Consider the following 27,500-nt stretch of genomic DNA (forward strand, 5'->3'; position numbering starts at 1 on the left):
CCCACCATGCAGAAGGAAAGAGCGGTAAGGGAAAGCATTTGAGATACAGTTGAACATGCCTTGGCAACCACCTGTCGCTAACAACTCCAGAGATGGCCAAATTGTCCGCCCCATCGTCGGGGACGAGTAAAATAAATCCACCGGCTAGTAGAAACCGCCTGGCAACTCGCCCTGGCTGGCGAGTGAAAATTCTGGTCAAATCCAACACTTCTGGTTGTACTATCTCAAAGCGTTGTAAACACTGCAGATGCAGCAACTGTGGTATGTACCAGCGAAATTTCTGGCGGGCTAGAGATTATTTTGAAGTTACTCGCCCGGCTAGCAAGTGAAAATTCTGGTCAAATCCTACCTTTTTGGTTTTATATGCAGAGAGTGAGAAGTTACACATTGCTGGTTTCAAAGCATTATAAATACTGCAGATGCAGCAACTGTTGTATGTAACAGGCCAGCGAAATTTTGGGCAGGCTAGAGACTTTTTTGAAGTTACTCGCCTGGCTGGCGAGTTTAAATTTTGCGATTTGGCCATCCCTTGATGACCAGCTGAGCATTTTTTCCCAATTCTAAGCAATTTTGTTTCCTACTGTATCATGCTGTGGGCAACCTTTTAGCTCCTGTGACATGGGAAGTAACTCCGTCAATTTCAAACTTTAAAAAAAATGTAGCTTAGAAACACTGCGAGTTTTCCAAAATGATAAACGATTAATGCTCAAACCTGGCAGGAAACCAGTAGAAACAAAAACAGATATGTGTCATAGGTAGCACTGTGTGTAGCAGCGTTTCAGGGCATTCCAGGAACTGCATAATTATGGGATCTTGAGAGGGCAATATTGGACGCTATAGAAAGCATTGAGTGCAGCTAAAAGACAGGAGTAAAAAAACTGTTGCAGGTATGCTTTTTTCAGGATGTAATCTGCAGTTATGGAGAGAATTGAAGCACACAAAAATTGTATTCCAGAGATGTTGCTTGGAATTATTTTCTTTGGCAAAATTGTCAGTCATGGGCCGAGTCATTCTGCTAGAAAGTGCACTTAGCTGCTAATATACACTTAAACATGCACACACCTGCATAGCACGACTCTTGGGATAATAAAGAATTTCCTTAGGCCAAAAAAATAAAATGTCTGTTTACGGTAACCCGACCGACCCTAGTTTTTAGGCCCGACCCTAATCTTTTTTTTGGATCGTCTGAAAAAAAAACAAAAAAAAACCCGCATCCAAAATAGAGCTGTTTGCGCTCAAACAGCAGACGACAGAAGGGAGGTAAGCTCAAAGTACTGTTAGGAGTAAAGGGTCGTCACTCGTGTTACTTCCTTTCAAAATGGATGCACGCAGTGGTGTTCGCCACCCGCTAGCTGTAAAGCTTGATAAATGTTGTCATGAAAAGGATGGGATGAAAATTATCAGTACCTATCCAGCGAGTTTTAGTATCATTAACGTTGAAAAAGCCAGAGCAAATGCGAAGATAATGGACAGTATACAGTGTGAATCTGGGGAAGTGATAACTGACCAGCGTGAAATCTTGAACGCGCAAAAGAATTACTATGCTGATTTGTACAGAAAAAAAGTAAACGTTGAAAACATGGACGAGAAGGTGGATCAGTTTTTATCTGATGTGACAACATTACAGATTTCAGATTTTCAGAGAAATGAGTGTGAAGGGCTAATAACTGAAAACGAAGCTCTCGCTGCACTTAAACAAATGAAATCTGGCTCGGCCCCTGGGGTTGATGGTATTACTGTAGAATTTTTGAAAGTGTTTTGGACCCGCATCAGAACATTGTTAATTGCGTCTTTTAATGCAAGTTTTGACGATGGAAAATTGTCTTCCACGCAGCGCAAAGCTGTCATTACCCTTATACACAAGGGAAAGGAGTTGCCTAAAAATGAATTAAAGAACTGGAGACCCATCTCCCTTACAAACAGCGATTATAAACTGATAGCCAAGTGTCTGGCAAAAAGGTTAGGAAGCGTTATTGGTGATATTGTTCAGAAAGATCAAGTCGGTTATATTAAAGGCAGAAAAGTATCTACAATATTAAGGTTAATTGATGATGTAATCGAACAATCACACGAGTTAAATCAACCTGGTCTGTTGGTCGCAATTGACTGTGTTCAAGCGTACGATAGTATTTCAAAAGAGTTTATTATTAAAGCCTTTCAAAAATTCGGGTTTGGGCCAGAATTTGTTCAATGGGTGACTGTGTTAATGAACGGTTAGCTCAGTGCAGTATTGTGGATGGTTGTCTGATTTTTTTGATGTGAAAGCCGGGATTCGTCAAGGGTGCCCGTTTTCATGTTTGGCCTTTGTACTGGCCATTGAATTGTTGGCATCAAAAATAAGACAGTGTAGACGTATTAAAGGAATTTCGTTATGGAATAATGTTGATATTGCAACCGTTATTAAAATTGCTCTGTATGCAGACGATATCACCCTTTTTTTAAAGGATGAGATTGATATGTATTATGCACTTGATATAATGAATGACTTTTCGAGCTTTTCAGGCTTAAGGATACATAAGAGAAAGTCTGAGGCGATGTGGTTGGGTAGTAGGAAGCATTGTGATGAAACATTTTATAATTTTGGCTGGAAGAAGAAGTTGAAGATTTTGGGTGTATATTTTTGTAATGATAAGAGTGCTTCTTTGGTAGAAGATAACTGGACTGGAAGAATAAGGAATATTAAGCGATTGATTTGTGCATGGGAGAAGCGAAATTTGAGCATTGTAGGGAAAATATGTATTGTGAAAACGTTTTTAATTTCACAATTTGTGTATATTATGCAAGCGTTTGTATTACCTGATTGTGTTTTGAATGAAGTCAATACCTTATTGTTTAGATTTTTGTGGCGAAAAAGAGATTGTAATCGGAAGGCCTTTGAAAAGGTGAAAAGAAGCGTTTTATGTTTTGAAATTGAAAAAGGTGGTTTAAAAATGATCGATATTAGGCAAATGCAAATTTCTTTTTTATTACAATGGGTTTCACAACTAACTACATCAAATGAAAATGATAATTGGAGTTTTACTCCAAAGTTGATGTATTTGCGTTTTGGAAAGCATTTTGAATGTTTCTTATCGAATGTAAACAGTGCAAGATTTAAAGGGTTAGACCTAGTGAAATCACACTTTTGGAAAGCAGTATTAAAATATTGGCTGGATAATAACCACTACGATCGTGGGACAATCGGGCCGGTTTTATTATGGAATAATGCATGCATAACGTATAGTGGCAAAGTTTTATTTTTTGAAAGTTGGATACAACGAGGTGTATTGGTATTAACTGACATTGTACGTTCGGGAAACATATTATCATATCAAGATATTTGTGATCTGATTGGATATTCACCAAACCGAATTCTTGAATATAATGTTGTAAAAGCTGCTGTGTCATTATTTATGAGGAAAAATGTTGTAAATATGACTGATGATGCTTGTATTACCTTACCACTGTTTAACGGCAAAAATGTGTTAAGTGCCAGAGAATATAGGAAAGAGATTATCAATATGAAAACAGATGTACCATGTTCCGGAGGATTTTGGAAGAGAAAGTTTAATGTAGAAATTGATGAACGATCTTGGATAGTTGCCTATCGGTCAACACAAGAGACTAGATTAAGAGTTTTACACTGGAAAATTATGCACAACATTTATCCGACCAACATTCTCCTGTGTAAAATGAAAGTAACGGAAACTAATAAATGTAATTACTGTTGTGATGTAACTGATTTCATTGAACACTTCTTTTTTGAATGCCCGGTTGTATACAAATTCTGGAAGTTTATTGAAAAATTTATATTTCGTACTTTAGAAATTAAGGTTGTTTTGAAAGTTAGTGATGTTTTATTTGGTATGCATTTTGTAATGGTGAAAAAGGCAACTATGTATAAATTGAACCACATTATCTTAATCGGAAAGATGTGCGTTAGTATATATAAAAAAACAAATTCGTTTTTACCGTTGGAAAGTATTTTTGATAGGCAGTTACAGATAAGAAGCATTCTTGTGTGAGTGTTCGAAGAACAAAACGTTAAAGAAAAGTTAGCTTGTTGTAATCGATAAGTTGTATTTAATTCATTGTATGAGATATTGTTAATTGTTGTATTTAACTCATTGTATGAGATATTGTTAATTGTTGTTATTTATTTGAATAAAATTGTTTGAAAAAAAAAATAAAATAAAAAATAAAAATTAACGTTTTTCAACAGGCAAAAACAGGGATTGATGAGAAGAAATGAACTGTGAAACATAGAGAGGGGAGAAAAAAAAAAAAAAAAAAAAAAAAAGCCGACCTACCGACCCTATTTTTACACCCTATGTTACCGTAAACAGACCTTTTTTTTTTTTTTGCCTTATTCCAAAAACAAGCTCAAAAAAATAAAAAGAATACAGAAAAGCGCACTTTCGCGCTGTACCCTACTGAGCTATACTGGCTTGTCACTTCGAGCGATCATGTTTTCCACGTGCATAAATGTGTTGACGCTTTCCGTCTTCGTGAAATGCAGTGCATTCAGTATCATTGTAAGAGTTTGACAGATTGACTAAATGTATTAATCTTGCTTCATGCGACTTTCTTTGACTGTTGACAGTTTATCAAGAAGCTGGGCCGTGTGTCGGTGACCCCTCCCTGCATCAAGGCCGACGGTTACATCAAGTACATGAACTCCAAAGACGTCCGCACAGCACTGCACATTCCTGCTCACCTGCCTGAATGGGCACCCTGCGCGTGAGAAGTTTGTGCTCATTGATTAGAACAGTGGAACCCCCCTTTTCAATCAATCAATGAGTCTTATATCGCGCATATTCCGTGGGTACAGTTCTAGGCGCTCTGCAGTGATGCCGTGTGAGATGAAATTTTATACGGCCAGTAGATTGCAGCCATGTCGGCGCATATTTACCTTTCACGGCCTTATTCCAAGTCACACGGGTATGGTAGACAATTATTAACTGTGCCTAAGCAATTTTGCCAGGAAAGACCCTTTTGTCAATCGTGGGATCTTTAACGTGCACACCCAATGTAGTATACACGGGGGGTGGTTCGGACACCGAAGAGAGTCTGCACACAAAGTTGACTCTGTGAAATAAATTTCCGCCGAACCTGGGATCGAACTCGCGCTGACAGCGGCCAACTGAATACAAATCCAGTGCGCTACCAACTGAGCTATATCCCCTTTTTAACCCCCTTTAATTGTCAAGCCCTTGGTTTAAAACTGTTAATATTTGTCTGAGTGTATGTGTGCGTGCGTGCGTGCATGTGAATATCACAATCAGTTAAACTTTGTGTGTGTGTGTGTGCGTGTGCGTGCGTGTTTTTTTCTTCTTTTTAATTTTTTTTTCTTCCCCTTTCTCCCTCCCCCCCCCCGCCCCCTTTATGAGTGTGGATTACGTTTAGTCTGTATGCCTGTGCCCTTGACATCATCCAACCACTTCTCTCCCCTTTCATTCATTTCCGTTCCTAGAGTTCCTTCCCCTTTTTGCGTGTATTCCCTCCATTTTCTTTCAAACCCTGTTCGTTCCGTGTTGCGTCTGTTTTTTGTTGTCTTTTGTGTTCTTTTCCTGATGAAGCTTCCAGAAGTGAAAATGTATAATCGTCTTGTGTCAGTAATCCTTTGTTTTTTAACTCTGTTTTAGTTGCTAGGCCTGTGTCTCGTATATAACTCAGTTGGTAGAGCAGTGGACTTGTGATCCTAGGAAAAGGGGTGGGAATCCGGGCTGGGATGGACACCGGTCAACTTTATTTGCAGACGCAGAGACAGTATCCATGACCCACCTCAGTGTCCTAACAGTGACATGTAAAAGATCTTGGGCATTCTGCCATAAGTGGTCTAGGTGGCCGTGTGGTAAGCGCACTTGCCTCGGAAGCGAGAGGTTGCGAGTTCGACATGCTTTTGTCTATATTTAAACGTGTCATACACTTTCTTATTTTTGAGTTTTGAAGTACATTGTATCCATAAATTATGTTTGTGTTTCAGCAACATTGACTACCACAGAGTGTACACTGAAATGAGTGCTCAGTACAAAAAAGTTCTCGGCAAAGGGGTAAGTAAAGTGTCTTTGTTTGGTCAGTTCTTCTTCTCTTCTTCTGCGTTCGTGGACTGAAACTCCCATGTACACTAGTGTTTTTGCACGAGTGGATAATGACGTGTATGACCGTTTTTATCCCGCCATTTTTGCAGCCATACGCCGCTTTCGGAGGAAGCATGCTGGGTATTTTCGTGTTTGTATAACCCACCGAACTCTGACATGAATTACAGGATCTTTTCCGTGCGCACTTGGTCTTGTGCTTGCGTGTACACACGAAGGGAGTTAAGGTATTAGCAGGTCTTGCACATAAGTTGACCTGGGAGATCGGACAAATCTCCACCAGGTGCGGCCGGGATTCAAACCCGCGACCTTCCGCTTTGGAAGCCGGCATCTTACCACCAAGCCATTGTGCCCGTCAGTCAGTTCTTGAACAATAAGTTATTGCGGTCGTGTGTCAGTGCGAACACATGGTTTTTGTGTGTGTGTGTGTGTGCCTAATTTGTCCTTTCGTTTGAAGAATTATGCTAGTGTGCATCATATTTCATGTTTTAAATACTCTTAAACAAGTCCTAACTAAATCAAAATTGTGTTGGATCAAAGCTGTGAGGGCACATTGTTAGTATTCTGAATTGGGTGTATGATAAATTTGTGGTTCACCGTCAGTTGCGGCTGTTCGTAACATGCCATTGGCTTCAGGAGAATGTTTAAAACAAAATTTGAATGAAATATTGTGTCATCTGACAAACTCAGAATCAAAGGTTACCTCATGGAGGACAGCAGGTTGGAATTTTGCTTTGAATATTTTTGTACGACTTGAAACCACCACTAAATTTGCATAACAAAATCAAAAGAGAAGTATGCAGTATAGAGACATAGATCTGCTTCGATCAGCTGCCGCGCGAGCCGAGAACATTTTCCTTTGTCTTTGCTGCGCTGGCTGCAAAACACCTCTGCGCGGAGGTGTTTCCAGACACATTGTATGTAGGGTGTATGTACATTTTGTATATATTTGAATCAACAGAATCTTGATTTTCTGACTGAGTTCTAACATTGTTTCTTACATTTTTATATTTAGTCAAGTTTTGACTAAATATTTTAACATCGAGGGGGAATCGAAACGAGGGTCGTGGTGTATGTGCGTGTGTCTGTGTGTCTGTGTGTCTGTGTGTGTGTGTGTGTGTGTGTGTAGAGCGATTCAGACTAAACTACTGGACCGATCTTTATGAAATTTGACATGAGAGTTCCTGGGTATGAAATCCCCGAACGTTTTTTTCATTTTTATTTTATGTTTTGCTGATTCAGGTGCGTGTGTTGGTGTACAACGGTGACATCGACATGGCCTGTAATTTCCTTGGTGATGAGTGGTTTGTGGATCGTCTGATGTTGCCTGTAAGTATGACTTGATGTTTGTTATGCCTAGTGAAGATTTCTCTGCTCACATCGAATAGAATTAGTAGAAGTGTGAATGTGTACATAATCTGTATTTATCAACAGTGCAGTATTTGTCGTGGATGTTGAAGTATCATTGTGTGAGACTTAGTTATTGGACATAAGAAGTGAGCATGTGAACAAATGCTGCCTTGATGGGCGTCTTGCTGATTAATCGTCCGTTTTTTTAAATTTATTTTTAATTTTGCTTTACTTTATTTTTCTTACTTGTGTTGTTTCTCTCGGTTGTCCTTCCTTTTCAATCTTTTTTTTCTTCAGCGTTCCAGAATTTTCTGGTTACGTGTGAGCTCGTTTGCCCATTTGGGTTCCCCACACTATACTCTGAGAGCATAGTCAGCTCACTCCGCTTTCGTTGAGTAGGCATGCTGGGTATTTTCGTGTTTTCATAACCCACCGAACTCCGACATGGATTACAGGATCTTTTCCGTGCGCACTTGGTCTTGTGCTTGCGTGTACACACGAAGGGGGTTAAGTCACTAGCAGGTCTGCACATAAGTTGACCTGGGAGATCGGAAAAATCTCCACTCTTAACCCACCAGGCGGCAGCGACCGGGATTCGAACTCACGACCTCCCGATTAGGAGGCCGACGTGTTACCACCACGCGCGCCACTGCGCCCTTTTCAATCGTTTGTAGATGCAGATGCATTCATTCCCCATCGTGTCCTGACTACACTCAATGTCATCTTCAGCAAGAGGTTTCAAGGTGGACCTCATTCACAGATTGTGGTCATGCAGAGTTGTCTTCCCTAGACTACTGGCCAACCAGGGTTACTGTCTGCCCTCTTAAGGGGCAGTCACATGCGCGATTCAATCGTGAGATTTACCCTGTCACACGGGCGACCGAGTCTTAGAAAATAGTTAAGACAAAGCTATGACTCAGTCTCATGAGATTCCCTCGTAGGTTTGAGCTTCAGAACTTGTTCTATTCCTGCGAGCCAGTCGTAGGGCAATTGCAGCGTAGAGCAGCGCAGAGCCAATCAGAACGCGTCGTTGCGGTCTTCACGCCGTGACTTGAAAAAATGGCGGACAGTGGCGGACAGCGGCGGACAGCGTCTCTTCGTCGATTCAAAACTTTTTGGAAGAACAGTTGCTTACTCAGATATAAAGGAGACGTTTTAGGCGTGTACAGCGGTTGGGAACCATTAATTGCAGCTGTCTGGGAACTTAATTTCTCGCAAAGGCGTAATGCTGAAAGGTATTTTTCAGAAAGGTAGAGCGATGTTCGAACATTCGCGTCGGCTCTCACACAGCGAGTTTGCCGTGTTCACTGTGACACGTCGCTTCCGCCCCGCTTGTGTGGAGTTATCATTCGTCAATCATTTGTCAATCGTTCGTCAATTGTTCATCGTGTGATGGGTCAATGGCCTACGATGTGATCTGCGATCGGCTCAAGATCGAATCGCGCGATTGAATCTTAACGATTGAATCTTAACGATTGAATCTTAACGATTGAATCGCCCGTGTGACTTTAACTTTAGAAGGATTACCTGTCAGTGATTTTGAGTCCCTTCAACAGTCTTTTCACAGTCCAAAATTAATGAATGTAGCATGCATGTAGACTCAAGGGGTGAAGCGTTTCTTTTTTTTCTCTTTTTTTCTCCTCCGTTTTTTTTCTTGTCGAAAAGTATGTACCGTACTTTCCGGGTCATAAGGCGCGACTTTTTTCCTGGAGTTCGACCCCTGCGTCTTGTATAACGAAGCGCCTAATCCGTGTATGAAATACGAAAAAAATCAAAGAGACCGCTTGAGTACCAGTCAAACAACTTGTGATAATGCATGTTTCAGCTACTAGGTACTGCCCTGCCTTTGATCTGGCCGCACACACAGATTTCCACTCTGTTAAACTCGGTCACTGACCCCGATGCAGGAAGTGTTTCCTCTCTCAGATATGACAGGGGAACCACCTCTCATGGCAAAAACTGGGTCATTGACCCCTGGGAAGAAGGTCGTGTCTTTTAACAAGGCCACCCAGCTATCACAATGCCTTTGATCTGGCCGCACACACAGAGCACACATATTTTCACTCAGTTAAAGTCGGTCACTGACCCCGATGCAGGAAGTGTTTCCTCTCTCAGATATGACAGGGGAACCACCTCTCATGGCAAAAACTGGGTCATTTTGGTGCGCCCTATCGGCCCCCTGCATCCAATGGGTGACTGGATTACAATTTTTTTTAAAAAGAAGGGGGTGCATCTTAGATAACGAAGCGCCTTGTCACCCGGAAAGTACGGTAAGCTAAGCACACAAAAAAAGCATATTCTGATGAGTCTGTGCAGTCTGGTTCTGATTCATTGCAGACTGTCAAACCGCGCGGGGAGTGGAAATACAAGGATGAGTCTCAAACCACTCAGGTGGCCGGATTTGTCAAGGCGTTTGAGGGACTGACTTACGTCACTGTCAGGGTAAGTATATCCGCGGTTTAATGTAGAGTGGGTGTGTGTGTGTGTGTGTGTGTGTGTGTGTGTGTGTGTGTGTGTGTGTGTGTGTGTGTTTACGCAGTTCGTTGTAAGCACTCTGTTTGGTTGTTGTGTTTGAATGTATTATATATGTTTTGAATGAACTCAAGCCAAGCAACATTCCTGTGTACTCCACAGTGGTTGTAATACAATCTTATGTCTTACTTGATTGATTTTGCCCGGAAAGTTCTGGAGAGTGCCGTTACGAATGAACAAAGACAGTGGAACACCCCCCCCCCCCTCCCCCTTTTGGAACCTCCAAAAATCGGAGGCAATAGAGGGAGTCGTTTAACTGAGGTTAATTTACAACATTATGAACAAAATAACTTTAAAAGCAAGGTGTGATATAGAAGGGAGCAGGGTTTCATTTACAAGTGCGCCCTGCGCCATTGGCGCATTAAATCTAAAAATGTCCCATCACAATTCCCTTCAGTGCGTCAAAGGGCGCATTGAGATTACATACCAAGGCGCCACCAAATGTACACTTTACATCGGATCACACACACACACACACACCACACACACCACACACACACACACACCACACACACACACCCACACCACACACACCACACACACACAGACACACAGAGAACACGATATAGCGGCTAATTTTCAGATGGCACCACATTGCACTATTTTGCATCTTTGGTCAAAACGCGTACATGTCTCTTTGGTGCTTCTTACCTTCGACTATGTCCCATCGGAATTTGGTTGAGGGGGACAAATGTCCCATTGCCTTTTTCTCCCAGGCTAAACCCTAAGGGAGAGTCTTAAATTGGGTATGAGGTCGTCTTAAAAAAGGGGGTTCCACTCACAAAACGGGTAACGTATGACAAAGTATAATGAGCGCTTATAAAAGGAGACTGTGAGCAATCCTTGACAATCTAGACAAGAAGAACTGTTGCACGGATGAGCGACTTTCACTCTCTTGTTCAGAAAAAAAGAGGGAGAATGAAGAAGCGAAGAAACACAATTGAGTGAGAGAATTACCAAGACATCTTTTAATAATAATAATAATAATGGACACTTATTAATCACCCCTTCTCACCAGAGCTCACGGCGATGTACAATAGCAACAGCGTACGCACACACACACACACACACACGCACACACTAAATACAGTTTGTAGCTAACAATACTATAAATACTATCCTGAGTTTACTTCAATGTTTGTTTTGTCTGTACAGGGAGCTGGTCACATGGTACCAACCGACAAACCGCGCCCAGCCCTAGAGATGTTTATCAACTTTATCTCCAACAAGCCCTTCAACTGAACCTGAGCAACGATTGATACACCCTGGACTGTCTTGTTCTTTCCCCTGTTGAATTAATGTTTAGTCTATAATTTAAAGTTTAGTGAACTTATCTTTGTTGTTAGGGATGGCCAGATCGCCCGCACGGTCGCCAGGGGCGAGTACAAAATCCACCGGGCAAGTAGAATCCGCCTGGCAACTCGTCCGGCTGGCCAATGAAAATTCTGGTCAAATGCGACCCGTTTGGTTGTAATATCGGGTTTTAAAGCCATATAAACACTGCAGATCAACTGTGGTATGTACCGGGCCAGCGAAATTTATGCCGGGCTAGTGACTTTCTTGAAGTTACTCGCCCGGTTGGCGAGTTCAAATGTTGAGATTTGGCCGTCCCTGCTTGTTTATTCAATCTTGAGTTTGGAATGTCAGCAATTCGTTTCTCTGTTTCAGATTTGTGTTGTCAGGGAGTTATAGTTTACCTATGTGTTCGACTTATCCTTACAGCTGTACTTTTTGGTTTTTTTTCTCCCTAGAATATTACTTGAGTTGCAAAATACGTGCTTTTACTTTGAACCAAAAGAACACCAAAATAAGAAAGACAACAGGCGGAAAAAAACCAAAAGAACTCTAAATTTAACAATAAAAAACATGTCCTCAGTGAAAAAAGTGGCTATATTGCTTCCACTCCCGACACGAACTGCATATAACGTCCATTCATTATGAGTTGATATTTTTCTGCCTCAAACCAATTTTTCATAGTTTACAAAGGCTGGGACAGTAGGTTCTCTCCCTTGTAATTTTGCCATCAAAATCATTGAATCCAAAATTCTGCCTGAATACCAATTAATTTTTACACCACATATAATTATAGTTATAGAGTTATAGTTTACTTATGTGTTCGAATTATCCTTACAGCTGTACTTTTTTAAGTTAAATTATTTTCTAGTGTTCTTTATTATGTGGCATCATGGGACAGATGAGTCCATGTTTCCTTTGTACTTTTGTAGTTTGTAACTTCTTGTTCGCTGAACTTATGCTCATCAGGGATTGGTGTGTTTGTACTTTTTCCTACAGTTTGTACTATGAAGATATGATTTTTATGTAAGTTTATAATTCATTTTTGATAATTCCTATATGTCTTATCTCCAGTGACTAGTTGCTTGTGTAATTTTTGTAAGTTGAAGTCCTGGTTTACGGAATTTACCTTTTTATTGACTGTGCTTCGTCAACCACTGTGGCATTCATTTTTGCGAGTTAGCTGTTTTCACGGTACAGCAGACCCCCCGCGGGTTAGGGGGAAGAATTTACCCGATGCTCCCCAGCATGTCGTAAGAGGCGACTAACGGATTCTGTTTCTCCTTTTACCCTTGTAAAGTGTTTCTTGTATAGAATATAGTCAATGTTTGTAAAGATTTTAGTCAAGCAGTATGTAAGAAATGTTAAGTCCTTTGTACTGGAAATTTGCATTCTCCCAGTGAGGTCATATACTGTACTACGTTGCAAGCCCCTGGAGCAATTTTGTGATTAGTGCTTTTGTGAACAAGAAACAATTGACAAGTGGCTCTATCCCCCCCTCTCCCCCCTTTCCCTGTCGCGATATAACCTTCGTGGTTGAAAACGACGTTAAACACCAAATAGAGAAAGAAAAAGGATTTTTAATTTTCCTGAGGCTATACTTATTTGGCTGAAGCCTTGAGGATGTTTCATTGAAGATCTTTGGGATCTTTTAGTGCAGGGGAGAGAACCCATGGGGATAAGAAACGCAAACAAAATGAGCTGAAGTCTCATTAACTCTTCTTGTTGTTTGCCTGTAAATGTGAGCCTGTGTGCTCATCTTGTGACATTTTTTCTTGATGCAAGCTACTGGTACCATTTCATTGTGTCTGTTTTATATTTTTATATATAAATTAATTTGTTTCCCCTTGACTTGCCACTGAATTAATTTCTCATTTGAGCTCATGTAAATTATGCACAAGAAGTTCTCCTGAAATCCAAGGATAACACAAACAAAAATCTCAAAGCAACAGCGCATTGCAGAATTAAATGCAATTGTTCAACAGCTGATGAAATATCACATAGGATAGTTTTCCCGGTGGTGCTTTTTGTGTTGGTAAATCTCAGTCAGAAGATATTGTGGCAGATTGTTTGCTTTGTCAGAAGGACGTAAAAATTATTTATTTAGTCTTGTTAGGTTACCCTCATGGAAATGCCGGTTGCTTTCTCTCTGGAGAAAGTGAGCTGCCATACAGCACAGCGCAACCCACTTTTTCCTCTTCCCGCAGTGGGGCACTGCGGTTATGAAATTAAAGGCCCCTCCTGTTTTTGGAACCGCAGGAGCTTTCTAGTTTGCTGTTAGGTAGATTTTTGGTTCCTCTTTCCTGTCATGCTATCTTTTTCTTCATGAATTCTTTTCTTTTTTCTGCCTTCTTGCTCATTCACCTGTATTTTTTCCAAAAAATCTCTTCTCTTGCCGCTTGTCTCGCGATTCATGTATAGTTTAATCTGTTAGTGTTCTGATGTAAGCCCAGCAGTAGATAGGTTAAGCCTATTTTAACATACTGGAAACTGGTAATCTTCCAGTAGGTATTAATTTAGTTTTACTAAAGCCTGCTGGGACACAAGTAATGGGTTAGTGCATTTGTAAACAGGAATCGCTTGACAAGTGGCCCCCTTCATCCCCCCCTTCCTCGTCCTGATATGGCTCTGCGTAGTCGGCTGGACGTTAAGCAACAAATAAACAAACAAACAAACTTTTTCCTCTTCTTTTTCCTGCACGCATGTATTCATGTTTCGAATCCCTGAGACTTTCGCTGTGAACTTGGGTTCTTTATCATGCGCTGGCGTGCACACGGGGGTGTTCGGACACTGAGGAGAGTTTGCACAAAGTTGACCCTGGGAAATAAATCCCTCGCCGAACGTGGTGATCGAACCCACGTCGATGGTGACAACTGGTTTTGAAGCCAGCGCCGCTACCCACTGAGCTATTTCCCCGCCCAAAAGTCTGGCATTCATGCTAGCTGTGCCCTCCTTTTTCAATCGATCAACGTGTAACAAAATCACAGCACCGTTTTTTGGGTCCGTGCGCTCTTACATATATTACTTTACATATTTTTTTGTTATCATGGGTTTTATAAATTTTCTTCTCTTCTTCTTTTATAATTATTAATTAATGACCTATATGTGCTGATGACCAATTTAATTTCCTTTGTTGGATCAATAAAATGTTATGAGTTATGAGTTATGAGTTCTTCAAGGTTACACAGGTGTGTCGATAAAGGAACACATCGTTTTCAGCTGTTATTATTGCATCTCTACTGCAGGGCGAACACCTTGCCAGTTCTCGCAAGAAATACGGTTTTTGACAACTCTTACAAACCAGAAAATCATGTTTTTGAAAGTTTCTTTTAGTTTGGTTGGGTGATGGAGGCAAAATGTGTATTATTTTATAATTTGGTAACAAACATTTTATGTACCAGAAGAGGCTGTTCTTTGCCTCTAAAAGTTAAAAAAAAAAAAAAGCCTCAGCTTCGACCCCCAGACCCCCTAGCGGGCCGTTGGCTCTGCCGCCGTGGACCCTAGCTGGCCTTTCAGGATTTTTGCTTTTTTTGTGTGTGTTTGCCCTGCTACTGTGATAGACTGTGTGCGTTGTTGACACCTTGTCTTAAATTAGTCTTTTAGATGTTCTCTGAGAGAATTTTTCACGCTGAAGTCCCAATATGTAATAATTGTCCTCTTGCAAAAGAGGAGGTAGCCTCCAATGGGTTAGTTTGGTATTACAGAGGTACCTGCGATGAAAGGACACCCTTTGGCCCAGCCAAAAGTGTCCCTGCATTTCGGGTGGCTTGGCATGTGAGGTATATTTCAGCCAAGATACATGTAGTAAGCCAAGGGACAACTGAAGGCGTCCTTTGATGGCAAGTGTCCTCTCATCAGAGGGGCCTCCCATCACAGGTACCACTGTACGCATGATTCCTAATGTTTTTTTGTGAGCAAATCTGTAAAGAAAGACTGCCAACGTTCCAATTATTTATTTTAAAAAGTTTTTGGGTTGACTTTGTCTCAGATGCTGTGTGCTAAACGTGGTGTGTGTGGGTAGATATATGAGCATTGATATACTATAGATTACTATGTATCTGAAGAGAACTTGTCTCCGAGATTAGCTGAGTAATAAGCTGACATTTTGCTTTTGTAGCCGTGTGGAGTTTTCACGGCCCTTGTCTTGTCCTTCTCTTTCAGTCCCTGTTCCGCTTATCCCCCTTGGCGCAATCATGCGTGGATGTGTTTGTCATTGTGTTGTTTTGATTTCTGACATATCAACGCGATGGGGCCGGCCCTGAGTCACAGCAATAAAAGTTCACCCAAAAGTAAACCAGCTTACGAAACCGCTCTGCGACTAGTACCACGTCACGAAACTCATCGGATTTGATTCTTTAAGCTGTTTGATAGTGTGTTGACCGATTGGGCTTGTTCATAGACGAGTCACTATCACTAACTACGTATAGTATTGATCAGGATCACACTGAGTCGGAAATGTGAGAGTCGTCGCAGCGTGGATTGTCTTTCGGAGGTTTCACAGCCATGGTCTTCTGTTCTTCTCTCTTTCGTGAATTTGATGCCAGAAATGCAAACATAGGCCTATACATGTGTTGGATTCTTCCGGTATATGCCGGAAATCCGGATTCGATTATAGCCTCTTTTTTTCCCCTTTTTTTGTGTGTGGTTTGGTCGAGGTTGGTGCGTCTGGTTCCTCAGGATTGATGATTGTTCAGTCCCACCCATGCATATACATTCTTTGTATAGGCAGTGTATGTATGCATTGGAAGGGTAGAGTATTTTGGAGAAAAAACCACTACATTGTATTTGATTCAATGTCTTTCAGAGTGTTGAAGTAATTGATTAATTACCACCTTCTTTGTCATTCCAGATTTAGTTAGTGTGTTGTGTATTGCGTTTCCATAATATGCACATGAGATTTGACATCAGCTGACCTTACACAACAGCTAATAAAGCGCTTGTTCTAGTTTTGAAAATTTATTTTTTTGAACTATAATTTGCATCCAATGAACTGAAAGAGTGCTTGAGGGAGAGATTGTGTGCACAGACTGAAAGTCCAGAGACACATGCACACATGTACACATGCAGGGACACATTTGTGTTCACTGACATGAAACATGCAGACACATGCACGTACATAAACACACACACGCTCATGCACGTACAGGAACACATGTACACATATTCAGACAAGCACAAGCACACATGCAAACACACACACATTCAGACAAGCACGCACATGCAAACACACACATTCAGACAAGCAGGCACACATGCAAACAAACATACACACATTCACTCTATATGTAAAACACAAATTGACTATCTCCCTCACTCTGTCTCGTCTGTTTGTCTCTCTCTGTCTCGTCTGTCTGTCTCTCTCTCTCTCTCTCTCTCTCTCTCTCTCTCTCTCTCTCTCTCTCTCTCTCTCTCTCTCTCTCTTCCAAACACGACATGCACCTGCATGCCCTGTCTATAAAACGCACACACACACACAAACACAAGGCCACATGTACATTCCAGCGATATTTTTCAACACGCCAAAGAAATATCTGAGTAATGACAAGGTCGTTGTGTTCGTATACGACTGCAATTTAAAATACTTCAGGCATAGTCAGGTTTGGTAGGGATTTATAGGGGTTGTTTGGTTCAGATTCTTCCAAAAGCACCATATTTGGCCCAGAGGTCGCCCATGCCATACTGTTTCCATTTTTGCCGACTGCCAAGACGGGCGCCCCATGGGGCCGCCATATTGGCAAAATCCAATATGGCCGCCGTCCGGGTTACATATTGTTCACTGGTAAAAAAACTAAAAGGGCTAGAATCATGAATGATATCACATTTTAGGTTTTTTTGGGGTCGGGGAATTCGATTCAGATGTTATTTCAATGATCTGTGGTCAAAATTCAATATGGCCGCCATCCGGGTTACTTATCGATCACAGGTAAAAAAACTAAAAGTGCTAGAATCATGAATTATACCACATTTTAGAAGTTTTCGGGGTCGGGGAATCCGATTCAGATGTTATTTCAATGATCTGAAGTCAAGTTTACCCCTCATCGACACTGTAAAAGTCATATTGGTGTCTCATCGTGATCCCAAAAATCCTGTCCCATCATTAGCTGTATGACGCACAAGTTTTATATCTCTCTATACCACAGAAACAATCGTAAGTTTATGTGTAAAACTTTTCCTTGACCAAGCCCATGAACAGTCCAACAAAAACCTCCAGACACACGGTGGAGCTGTTGGACTTTATGAGAACCCCGAAGCTCTTACACTGTTTATGCTGGCCGGACCTGACTGCACGCGGGTAGTTGAGGAGTTTGAGGCCGTCAATGACCCACCATTGCCATCCACCGCTCACCACGAGGAAGGACACAGCTTGCAATTCAAGTTTCAAAAGGATGTACAAGCGTTCATCAAGGTGGTAGAGCAGCTGGGCAATCCTTTCCTTGTTACAAGTCAGGAGCTCATAGTACTCGATACACACAATGTCATGGAACAAGCCGTTGCTGCTTCTCTATCTCAAATCGGTGAAACTGGCCAAACCCTGCATGCAGCATATGTCATGGAAAGATTGGAAAAGGCTTCAGTATCAGTAACTGATTCAATCAAGCGGAATAACATGCTAACCTTCGCTAACCGACCTGACCCCAATAAGAAACAAGTCGCGTAAGGCGAAAATACAATATTTAGTCAAGTAGCTGTCGAACTCACAGAATGAAACTGAACGCAACGCAACGCAGCAAGACCGTATACTCGTAGCATCGTCACTCCACCGCCCGTGGCAAAGGCAGTGCACGTGGAATTGACAAGAAGAGCGGGGTATTCGTTGCGCTGAGAAGGATAGCACGCTTTTCTGTACCTCTCTTTGTTTTAACTTTCTGAGCGTGTTTTTAATCCAAACATATCATATCTATATATTTTTGGAATCAGGAACGGACAAGGAATAAGATGAAAGTGTTTTTAAATTGATTTCGAAAAAAAAAAATTGATAATAATTTTTATATATTTAATTTTCAGAGCTTGTTTTTAATCCGAATATAACATATTTATATGTTTTTGGAATCAGCAAATGATGGAGAATAAGATAAACGTAAATTTGGATCGTTTTATAAATTTTTATTTTTTTTTACAATTTTCAGATTTTTAATGACCAAAGTCATTAATTAATTTTTAAGCCACCAAGCTGAAATGCAATACCGAACCCCGGGCTTCGTTGAAGAGTACTTGACCAAAATTTCAACCAATTTGGTTGAAAAATGAGGGCGTGACAGTGCCGCCTCAACTTTCACGAAAAGCCGGATATGACGTCATCAAAGACATTTATCAAAAAAATGAAAAAAACGTTCGGGGATTTCATGCCCAGGAACTCTCATGTCAAATTTCATAAAGATCGGTCCAGTAGTTTAGTCTGAATCGCTCTACACACACACACACACACACACGCACGCACGCACGCACGCACACACATACGCACATACACCACGACCCTCGTTTCGATTCCCCCTCGATGTTAAAATATTTAGTCAAAACTTGACTAAATATAAAAAGGTACAAAGGACAGCAGCGTCCAGAGGCAGAACATGATGCTAATCACACAACTTTTTCTCTCACTCCAGTCACGTCCCGATGCCGACATGCCAGACTTCTTTCGGTTCGAAAATCAGAGAGAGCCACCGAGCCTGGCGGATCGAGGGTTGCTGCGATCAGGGACAAAATCAGACATTATTAAGTGCCTCAATGCACCCACTGACCGCGCAGATGCTGCCAAACAAACCACTATCGTGGTGTTGGACATGGCAGCTGTTATCCACATGGTGCGACCCACAACAGCAAAGACATTCAGCGAGTATGTGTCACTCCACATTGTACCATATCTGGAGGCCCAAATCACAAGCAGTACCCAACGCATTGACGCCATATGGGATAATTACCCAGAGGAAAATAACCTCAAAGCGCTCACACAGCAACGACGTGGAAATGGCCCACGGACAAGAGTCGGTGATGGCAGTACTCCAATCCCGAAGCGTGACTGGAACAGCGGATTCCTGAAAAATGAGGAAAACAAAAAGGAGCTGTTCTCTTTCATCACCACACAGATCTCCAAGGCTGACATGGACGGAAAGCTGCTCCTGAGTACCCGCTTCGAGACCGTGCTCTCCAACAAGTATTGTGACCTCACAACACTTCAGCCGTGCAACCATTCCGAGGCGGACACCAGGATCCTCCTGCATCTGGCACATGCAGCAAAGCAGGGTCATACAACAGCCTTTGTTCGCACTGTGGACAGCGATGTCGTAGTTTTGACAATCCGGTTCTTCGAGTCCCTGGGCCTATCAGAGCTCTGGGTGGGCTTCGGTACTGGTAAAAACTACCGTGACATACCAGTCCATACAATCTACTCTGACCTTGGCCCGTCAAAATCCTTGGCACTACCCCTCTTTCACAGCTTAACGGGGTGCGACACGACTTCACAATTTCTTGGATGTGGCAAGAAGACAGCATGGGCAGCATGGACAAGCATACCGGATCTCACCGACACACTAGTGGCTCTCACGCATGACCCTGACCTCTTCAGTCTTGAGTCTGTGCATATGCAGCGCCTCGAACGCTTTGTCATAGTCATGTACAGCAAGGGGTGCAGTGCAGCTGATGTCAACACGGCCAGATATCAACTCTTCTCCACTGGATGCAAACTGCTGGAAAAGCTTCCACCTACCCAAGCCGCACTGTTCCAGCATGTAAAGCGAGCGCTACTACAGGCGAGTTTCTACTGGGGTCAGGCCACCTCAATCCAGCAGGAAATTCCTGACTTCAGTGAGTGGGGCTGGCACAAAGATGGCACCAATACCTGGCAACCACTATGGACCACTCTAAGCGACGCTTCATTGGCATGTGCCATTCTCTTGCAATGTGGCTGCCTCAAGGCATGCACGGGAAGGTGCAAATGCAACCGCGCCGGTGTCCGATGCACGGTCCTCTGCAAATGCGAAGGCGGGTGTGTTAATAACGGTGGTGATGACCAGTAGGACTTGTTACTGGAATCATAGAGTGCAAATGCAACAGCGTTAGTGTCCGATGCACGGTCCTCTGAAAATGTGACGGTCCTCTAGCACTGCAAATGCAAAGGCGGGTGTGTTAATAACGGTGGTGATGACCAGTAGGACTTGCTGGAATCATAGAGTGCCAGCCAGAACATATGCATAGTAATAATAATCCTGTATTGAATGCACACAGCGGCAAAAAGTGTCTTGCCACTACAGATGTCTCCGAATTATTTGAATTAAAATTGTTCCTGAATAATCATTGATTTTTTGGTATAATTAGAGGTGTTTGGGATATTTTGGTTCAGATTCTTCCAATAGCACCTTTTTGTGACCTTGAAGGGTAAACTTGACTTCAGATCATTGAAATAACGTCTGAATCGGATTCCCCGACCCCGGAAACCTCTAAAATGTGGTATCAATCATGATTCTAGCACTTTTATTTTTTTTACCTGTGATCGATATGTAACCCGGATGGCGGCCATATTGGATTTTGACCTCAGATCATTGAAATAACATCTGAATCGGATTCCCTGACCCCAAAAAACCCTAAAATGTGATATCATTTATGATTCTAGCATTTTTAGTTTTTTTTACCTGTGATCAATATGTAACCCGGACGGCGGCCATATTGGATTTTGCCAATATGGCGTCCCCATGGGGCGCCCGTCTTGGCAGTCGGCAAAAATGGAAACAGTATGGCATGGGCGACCTCTGGGCCAAATATGGTGCTTTTGGAAGAATCTGAACCAAAATATCCCTACCTACCCTGACTAGCATCTACTTCTAGGCCAAATGATCTTATAAGATAACCTGAACAGTCATCTTGCCAGTAACAATTTTGATAACAAAAAAAATATGCTGATGTGTCAGTTAGATGTGTCAAGATTGTCACAAGGTTGTCCTTTTTTTTTAACACCACCAAAAAAAAAAAAAAACCAAAAAAAAAAATCCGTGATGGAGAAAATCAACATGGACGTTGTCAGTAAAGATGGAAGAAAAAACCCTCGAAGCAAACAGAAATAAGCGTTGGAATAAAAAGAAGGAAGTCCAGGCGACACCCTGTTTGGGCCACACAAAAAAGTCTGTTTACGGTAACATAGGCAAAAAAACTAGGGTCGGTAGGTCGGGAATTTTTTTTCTTTTTTTTTTCTTCCCAAAGAACATATCGTTCAGTTATTTTGCCAAAAAACACACTTTTTTTTTTTCCCCAAATGCCAAAACAAAGTCTAGGGTCGCGCGAAAAAATAGGGTCGGTCGGGATACCGTAAACAGACTAATTTTTGTTTTGGCCTTTCATCCTATCAAGTGAGAAGTCTATCATAGTATATTACATTTACAGTCGGTTTTCTCTGAAAGAAATCTAGAAAACAGTCGACGTGCGCGCGTAAGCATTTCATACACATAAACGCACCGACACATACACGCACGCACGCACACACGCACACACACACACACGCATAAACACACACAGACAGACGCAGACAAAGACACACACACACACAAACGCACACACACATTCACAAACACACACACACACTCACATGCACAGACACACACACAGACGCGCACACACACACACACATACTCACATACACACACACACCGACCATGACATTGGTGTAGTTTCATTAATGGGGAGGGGGAGTTCACGCACGCGCGCGCACGCACGCACGAACACACACACTCACACACGCGCGCGCACGCACGCACGAACACACACACACATACACACACATGCACACACACACATACACACACACACACACTACACACACACACACACACACACACACACAAGCACACACACATACACACACACACACGCCGTGGCTTTGGTGTAGTTTCATAAATGGGGAGAAGAGGGTGTTTTTTTTGGGGGGGGGGGGGGGGGGGGGGGGGGTCATGACAGGCGGTATTTATCAGCTAACAACACAAAACTGCATCTTTTTAAGACGGACAATCACCTTTTTCAACAATCAGCAATATAGATAATGATGAAGATGCGAAAAACTGGGCTAAGATCGCTTAAACCTAAAACCGTCAAACACTCAGCGTAGAATCAAAGCATAAGCGTTACTTTGCATGTTTGGTTCCGAACAACTGTTCGCGAAAAAAAAAAAACTCCCCGGAAAAACCGCTCTTTTACAGAGGTAGGTTACAACAGTGTCTGAGCAGCACATTATAGTTTCTGTGGCAAGGGTAAGTTGTGGGAGTGATATTCTTCTTTCAGTTGATATGATATGTTTGTCTTGCCAAGTTTTAGTAAGCTGATTAGTTAGAAATTAACTGACTTAGTTGCTTATATAATTACCTACTTCGGCAAAAAGGCAATGACAATTTGTATGAGTAAACAACATTGTTTTTGTGTGTAGACAAATACGGTTTTACTTCAGTTAGGCAGATAGTCAGTAAGTCCGTTATTTGACTGATATTCAACAAGACGTTCGGTTAGTTTGTTTATTCGTTTGCTATTTTGTTGGTTGCTTGGTTTGTTAGTTAGTTAGTTAGTTAGTGAATCAGTGATGGTGGTACGCAAACTTTTATGATGCACACAGTCCAGAAAAATCCGGTAGGCTGGCCATTGGAACCAGTAAGAGTCCAAGTCAAAGTGCTGGTTTTGTTGTTGTACCAGCGAAAAAAACGGTAGTTCTAAAAATCAATCGGTAGGTCATACCGGCAGCCAATTTTGTTCCGGTATTTTCTCATTTCAACCGGTAAAATACCGGTAATTACCGGTTAACGCCAATACTGTCCAGGATTATTTACGCAAGTGGTCAGATATAGTTATGTCGTGATCTGAAGTACGAACAAGAACACAGGCACGCTCAGGTTATTACACGTACACGCCTTGATTCGTCTTTCTTTCAGATCAGGGTACAAAACAACCACAATGCTGAAGTTTTTGTTGCTCGAGGTTTTCGTAGCGTTTTTGCTGCCGTCCGCTTTAATAGCAGCTCCCTACGAAGACGAAGTACGGATGCTGCCGGGTCTGCCACAGAAACCGTCTTTTAGACAGTACTCTGGCTACCTGGCTGCAACCAAAAGCAGACGACTTCACTACTGGTGAGTTCTGGAAAACTGTTAAATAAATATGCGAAAATAGGCTGCAACTAAAAGCAGACGACTTGATTACTGGTGAGTTCTGGATAACTGTTAAATAAATATGCGAAAATAGGCTGCAACAAAAAGCAGACGATTTCATGACATGTGAGCGGTTCTAGAAAATACATATGCGACCAATATAAAAAGAGATGAAAAATAATCTGTCATCTAATTATTTTGTCCTCTCCTTGTTTTGTTCGTAAAAGCAACAGCCAAAGCTCAGTCATCAGCCGTCAATATTTTGCCTCTTGTGAGTAAGGACCTTTTACAGTGGAACCCCCCTTTTAAGACCTCCGAAACTCTGAGAAAATCGAGTCTTAAAAAGGAGGGAGTCTTAAAATGGGGGTAATTTTTACAGAGGTAACGAACCGAAAGTCTGAGAAACAAGGTCTTAAAAAGGAGGGAGTCTTAAAATGGGGGTAATTTTTACAGAGGTAACGAACCGAAAGTCTGAGAAACAAGGTCTTAAAAAGGAGGGAGTCTTAAAAAGGGGGTAATTTTACAGAGGTAACGAACCGAAAGTCTGAGAAACAAGGTCTTAAAAAGGAGGGAGTCTTAAATTGGGGGGGGGGGGGGGGTCTTAAAAGGAGGGTTCCACTGTATTTTTAAAGAGCAATAGGTTGAAGTTTTGGCGTCTGTGGTCTTTACTAAAACAAAGCAGAAAAAGTCGCGTGAAGCGGTACAAAAACATTTGGTGAAGATCAACACCACAAACCAATCATTGCCGAGAATACATTCAGATAGTCTCGGCTAACCCGTGTGGGGATATTATACCCAGGAACTTTCACGTACATAGTCATACATAGAGAATACTACATGGCTTGCTGTGTCGTACCAGATTTACACGAGTTTTTTTTTCAAATATTGAACTGCGAGCGAATGCGAGCTGTTCACTATTTGAAAAAGCAACGAGTGTAAATCTGGTACGACACAGCAAGCCATGTAATATTCTGTTTATCCTACATACTGTACTTGCGTGTATTTTACTGAAAATGTCCTGCAGTCGAGGCAGCTAAATTGAAGACGCTTGTTTTGGAACCTCGATCTGTTCTAAAGCCTCGTGCAATCTATTACGTCAAAGCAAAGAAACGTCACCCTGAAAGTGTGGCGTGATGTGTTCGTTCTAAACATTCATCGAGGGTAATTAGCGAGCGCAATTTTTGTTTTCTATAATGACCTTTGTCTCGGTGACCTTGGCATCATAAGCAGTGGAAAAACAGGTCCCTGCCAGACTTGCTTGACATGATCTCATTTACATGATATACCCAGGTGTGATTTGAACGATTATTATCTCACGAGTGTCTCTCTCGCGTATGTAGGATAAACAGTTAATCGATGATTGATCAACATTAATTATTATAAGATGGCAGAAATTTGCTGCGGATATTTCAGGTTTGTAGAGTCGGTCAACAACCCCAAGAAGGACCCTGTGGCAGTATGGCTGAACGGGGGTCCCGGATGTTCCTCTCTGTTCGGTCTTCTTGGCGAAAATGGACCATTCAGGGTGAATAAAGTCAAAACCTTGCACAACTTGTGATCTTATTGCTAAAGAACTTACACTAAATGAAATTAAATCAATGGGTTTTTTTCTCCCCCGAAGGCAATGGAGTAAGCATACAAAAGCGGTTGATTGCAGATGTAGCTGCATGATAGATATTGTGCATGTTCTGTTCTTTGTTTGTTTCTTTTTTTCTTTCTACCGTCCTTTTTTCTTGTGTTCTCTCCTTTTGTTTGTTTCTTTGTTTCTTTTTTTCTTTCTCGCTTTCTTTCTTTCTTCCTTCCGTTTATTCATTTAATCTTTCTTTCTTTTCTTCTTTCTTGTTTTAGAAGTGTTGGCTAATCTGTTATTTTTCTATCGCTTGTATAGGTTCGAGAAGACGGAGTGACTCTAGAAACCAATCCGTTTTCCTGGAACAATGTAAGTTCATGTGTGCAATACCTGTAAAAAAAAAAAAAAAAAAAAAAAAAAGAGAGAATGCTTACTGTCCTATAGGCTAAATTTGATATGGCTTATATGATAATTCGATAATGTTACGCCCTCACGGCTTTTGATGAGATACACAAGTGTATGCGTGTTTAGGTGGTATCAGCCATCTGCACTTATGGCAGAATGACCGAGGTCTTTTACGTGCCATTGTGGTGACACGGGGGTGGGACATGGCTTCCGTCTCTGGGTCTGCACATAAAGTTGATCCGTGTCCGTCCCGGCCCGAATTCGAACCTGCGACCTTCCGATCACAAGTCCAGTGCTCTACCAACTGAGCTACCCCTAAAATACCTGTATTCTCCCCCCCCCCCTTTTTTTTATAGACGCTTTCTTAAAGCCATATGTACTCGATGACTATACACGCTAATTGCTTTACCAACAGCTGGAGACAGACTAAATTAAGTTCCCTGCAAAATATTGTGGTCTAGGACCCCTTAAATGTTGAGATATTTGAATTTTCATTTTGATCTGGATCGTCCTATTTATAGATTTGGCAACACATGTAACGTTGATGCAAGGGAGAGAACACCGCGGCTTTGTTGACATCCTCACTTTTTCAGAGGCTAGAACAAGCTGTAATGCATGTATTATGGTCCGCGCATGGTGACGTATCGTCATTATATGGTCTTATGGTGCGTTTGACATCGATTGTGGGCAAACTACACTTTGTAAACACGGGAGTGCGTTAGTATGCCTTTAAGAACGAAGTCCCTTCTCCCAAACACCCTCCCCCATCATTTTGTCTACCCTGGGTGCTAGATGCCTGAACTTATTACCATAGTAACTACTTTATAAATTTGATAAAAACTGAGTAGTGAAAGTTGCATTAATATGAAATATATAAGTTACTGTTCTTTGGAATTCACACGTAGTTCTGTGTTTAATATTTGTTTGTATCTATTTGCTTGTTGGCTTGCTATCTTTCTGGAGTTTCCGAAGCAGTTACGTTTTTGATTTGAAGGCATATTCCATTCTGAAACGTGTGTGTGTGTGTGTGTGTGTGTGTGTGTGTGTGTGTGTGTGTGTGTGTGTGTGTGTGTGTGTGTGTGTGTGTGTGTGTGTATGTGTGTGTGTGAGTGCGTGCATGTGTGCGTACGTGTGCATTCATATAATGTTATGTTTGTGTGTGGAAAAGGTTGCCAATGTGCTGTACATCGAGTCTCCTGCAGGCGTTGGCTTCTCCTATGCTTCTGACAAAAACTACGTCACTGATGATGACCTGGTAAGTTTGACACAAACGATTAGGCCAAACAAAAATGTATGTTGGTTTAGGGTAACGTTACCAAAAAAGATAGGGTCGGTAGGTCGGCTTTTTATTTTTATTTTTTATATTTAACATTAAAATTTAGTCGATTTTAAAGGAGGTTACTTCCCTTAGTCCCGGTATGGTTCGCAAAATGTGTCAAAAGTTGAGATTCTTTTGAGAAATGAAAAAAAAAGTTATAGGGTCGGCGGGAAAAAAATAATAGAGTCGGTCGGGTTACCCTAAACCAACATATATTTTTATTTGGCCTTACACGTTTAAAAAAAAAAAAGAAGTTCATTTCCTTAATTCTCAATGTGTACATTTCTCCTTTTGTTCTACCTTTTCTGTCCGAGCCTTTTCGATTATTAAAGTTTGTTAACTGAAACGGTAATACAGTCAAACCTGTCTGTAACGGCCATCCAAGGGACTGACGAAAGTTGGTGGTATAGACAGGTGTTCGCAATGAAAAGGTGAAATAATTATGTGACCCTCCACCACGAAATGAGTCGCATGTCACCTCGCGCGGTTCTGCGCTAAGTCCGGGGAGTGTCTGGTAACAACAGTGTGAGGGTCACTTTAGTCACAGGCTTATAACTCAAACAGTTTTCGCTCTTTTCTAAAACGGTTTTCACCAACGGATAGAGCATAAAAAAACCTCTTTAGGAAAATGTAAAAATATGAAAATCATGCAAAGGTGACATATACGACTCATTCCGTGGTGGAGGAGGGTCACATATAGTCTTTCGGATGAGACGAAAAACCGAGGTCCCTTCGTGTACACTACATTGGGGTGTGCACGTTAAAGATCCCACTATTGACAAAAGGGTCTTTCCTGGCAAAAAAAAAAATGTATAGGCATAGATACAAAAACAATGTCCACC

The 27,500-nt window shown here is 41.7% G+C and overlaps 2 protein-coding genes across 3 annotated transcripts in view; both read left to right on the plus strand.

Annotated features, from left to right (window-relative positions):
• Positions 1-6: 6 nt before the first annotated feature.
• LOC138973068 (lysosomal protective protein-like) lies at positions 7-12,995 on the plus strand. The gene is made up of 6 exons (XM_070345725.1): positions 7-24; positions 4,583-4,719; positions 5,966-6,032; positions 7,320-7,406; positions 9,765-9,869; positions 11,115-12,995. The coding sequence occupies exons 1-6, from the start codon at positions 7-9 to the stop codon at positions 11,199-11,201; spliced, it is 501 nt and encodes a 166-aa protein (XP_070201826.1). The 3' UTR covers positions 11,202-12,995.
• Positions 12,996-22,465: 9,470 nt separating this feature from the next.
• LOC138973069 (lysosomal protective protein-like) overlaps positions 22,466-27,500 on the plus strand; it is a 16,041-nt gene continuing 11,006 nt past the window's right edge. For both annotated transcript variants that reach the window (XM_070345727.1, XM_070345728.1), the window contains exons 1-5: positions 22,466-22,483; positions 23,153-23,347; positions 24,779-24,890; positions 25,254-25,304; positions 26,509-26,595. In XM_070345727.1, coding sequence (XP_070201828.1) covers positions 23,175-23,347; positions 24,779-24,890; positions 25,254-25,304; positions 26,509-26,595 — 423 coding nt within the window. In that variant the 5' untranslated portion in view covers positions 22,466-22,483; positions 23,153-23,174. The remainder of the gene's footprint in view (positions 22,484-23,152; positions 23,348-24,778; positions 24,891-25,253; positions 25,305-26,508; positions 26,596-27,500) is intronic.

This window comes from Littorina saxatilis, linkage group LG8 (genome assembly GCF_037325665.1).
Source record: "Littorina saxatilis isolate snail1 linkage group LG8, US_GU_Lsax_2.0, whole genome shotgun sequence".
NCBI classification, from domain to species: Eukaryota; Metazoa; Mollusca; class Gastropoda; order Littorinimorpha; family Littorinidae; genus Littorina; species Littorina saxatilis.

Bases quoted from the DNA above. Each gene is read 5' to 3' on its own strand.
- LOC138973068 (XM_070345725.1), top strand. The intron at 7,407-9,764 runs GTAAGTATGACT...GATTCATTGCAG, and splicing joins TGGATCGTCTGATGTTGCCT to ACTGTCAAACCGCGCGGGGA. The intron at 9,870-11,114 runs GTAAGTATATCC...TTGTCTGTACAG, and splicing joins TGACTTACGTCACTGTCAGG to GGAGCTGGTCACATGGTACC.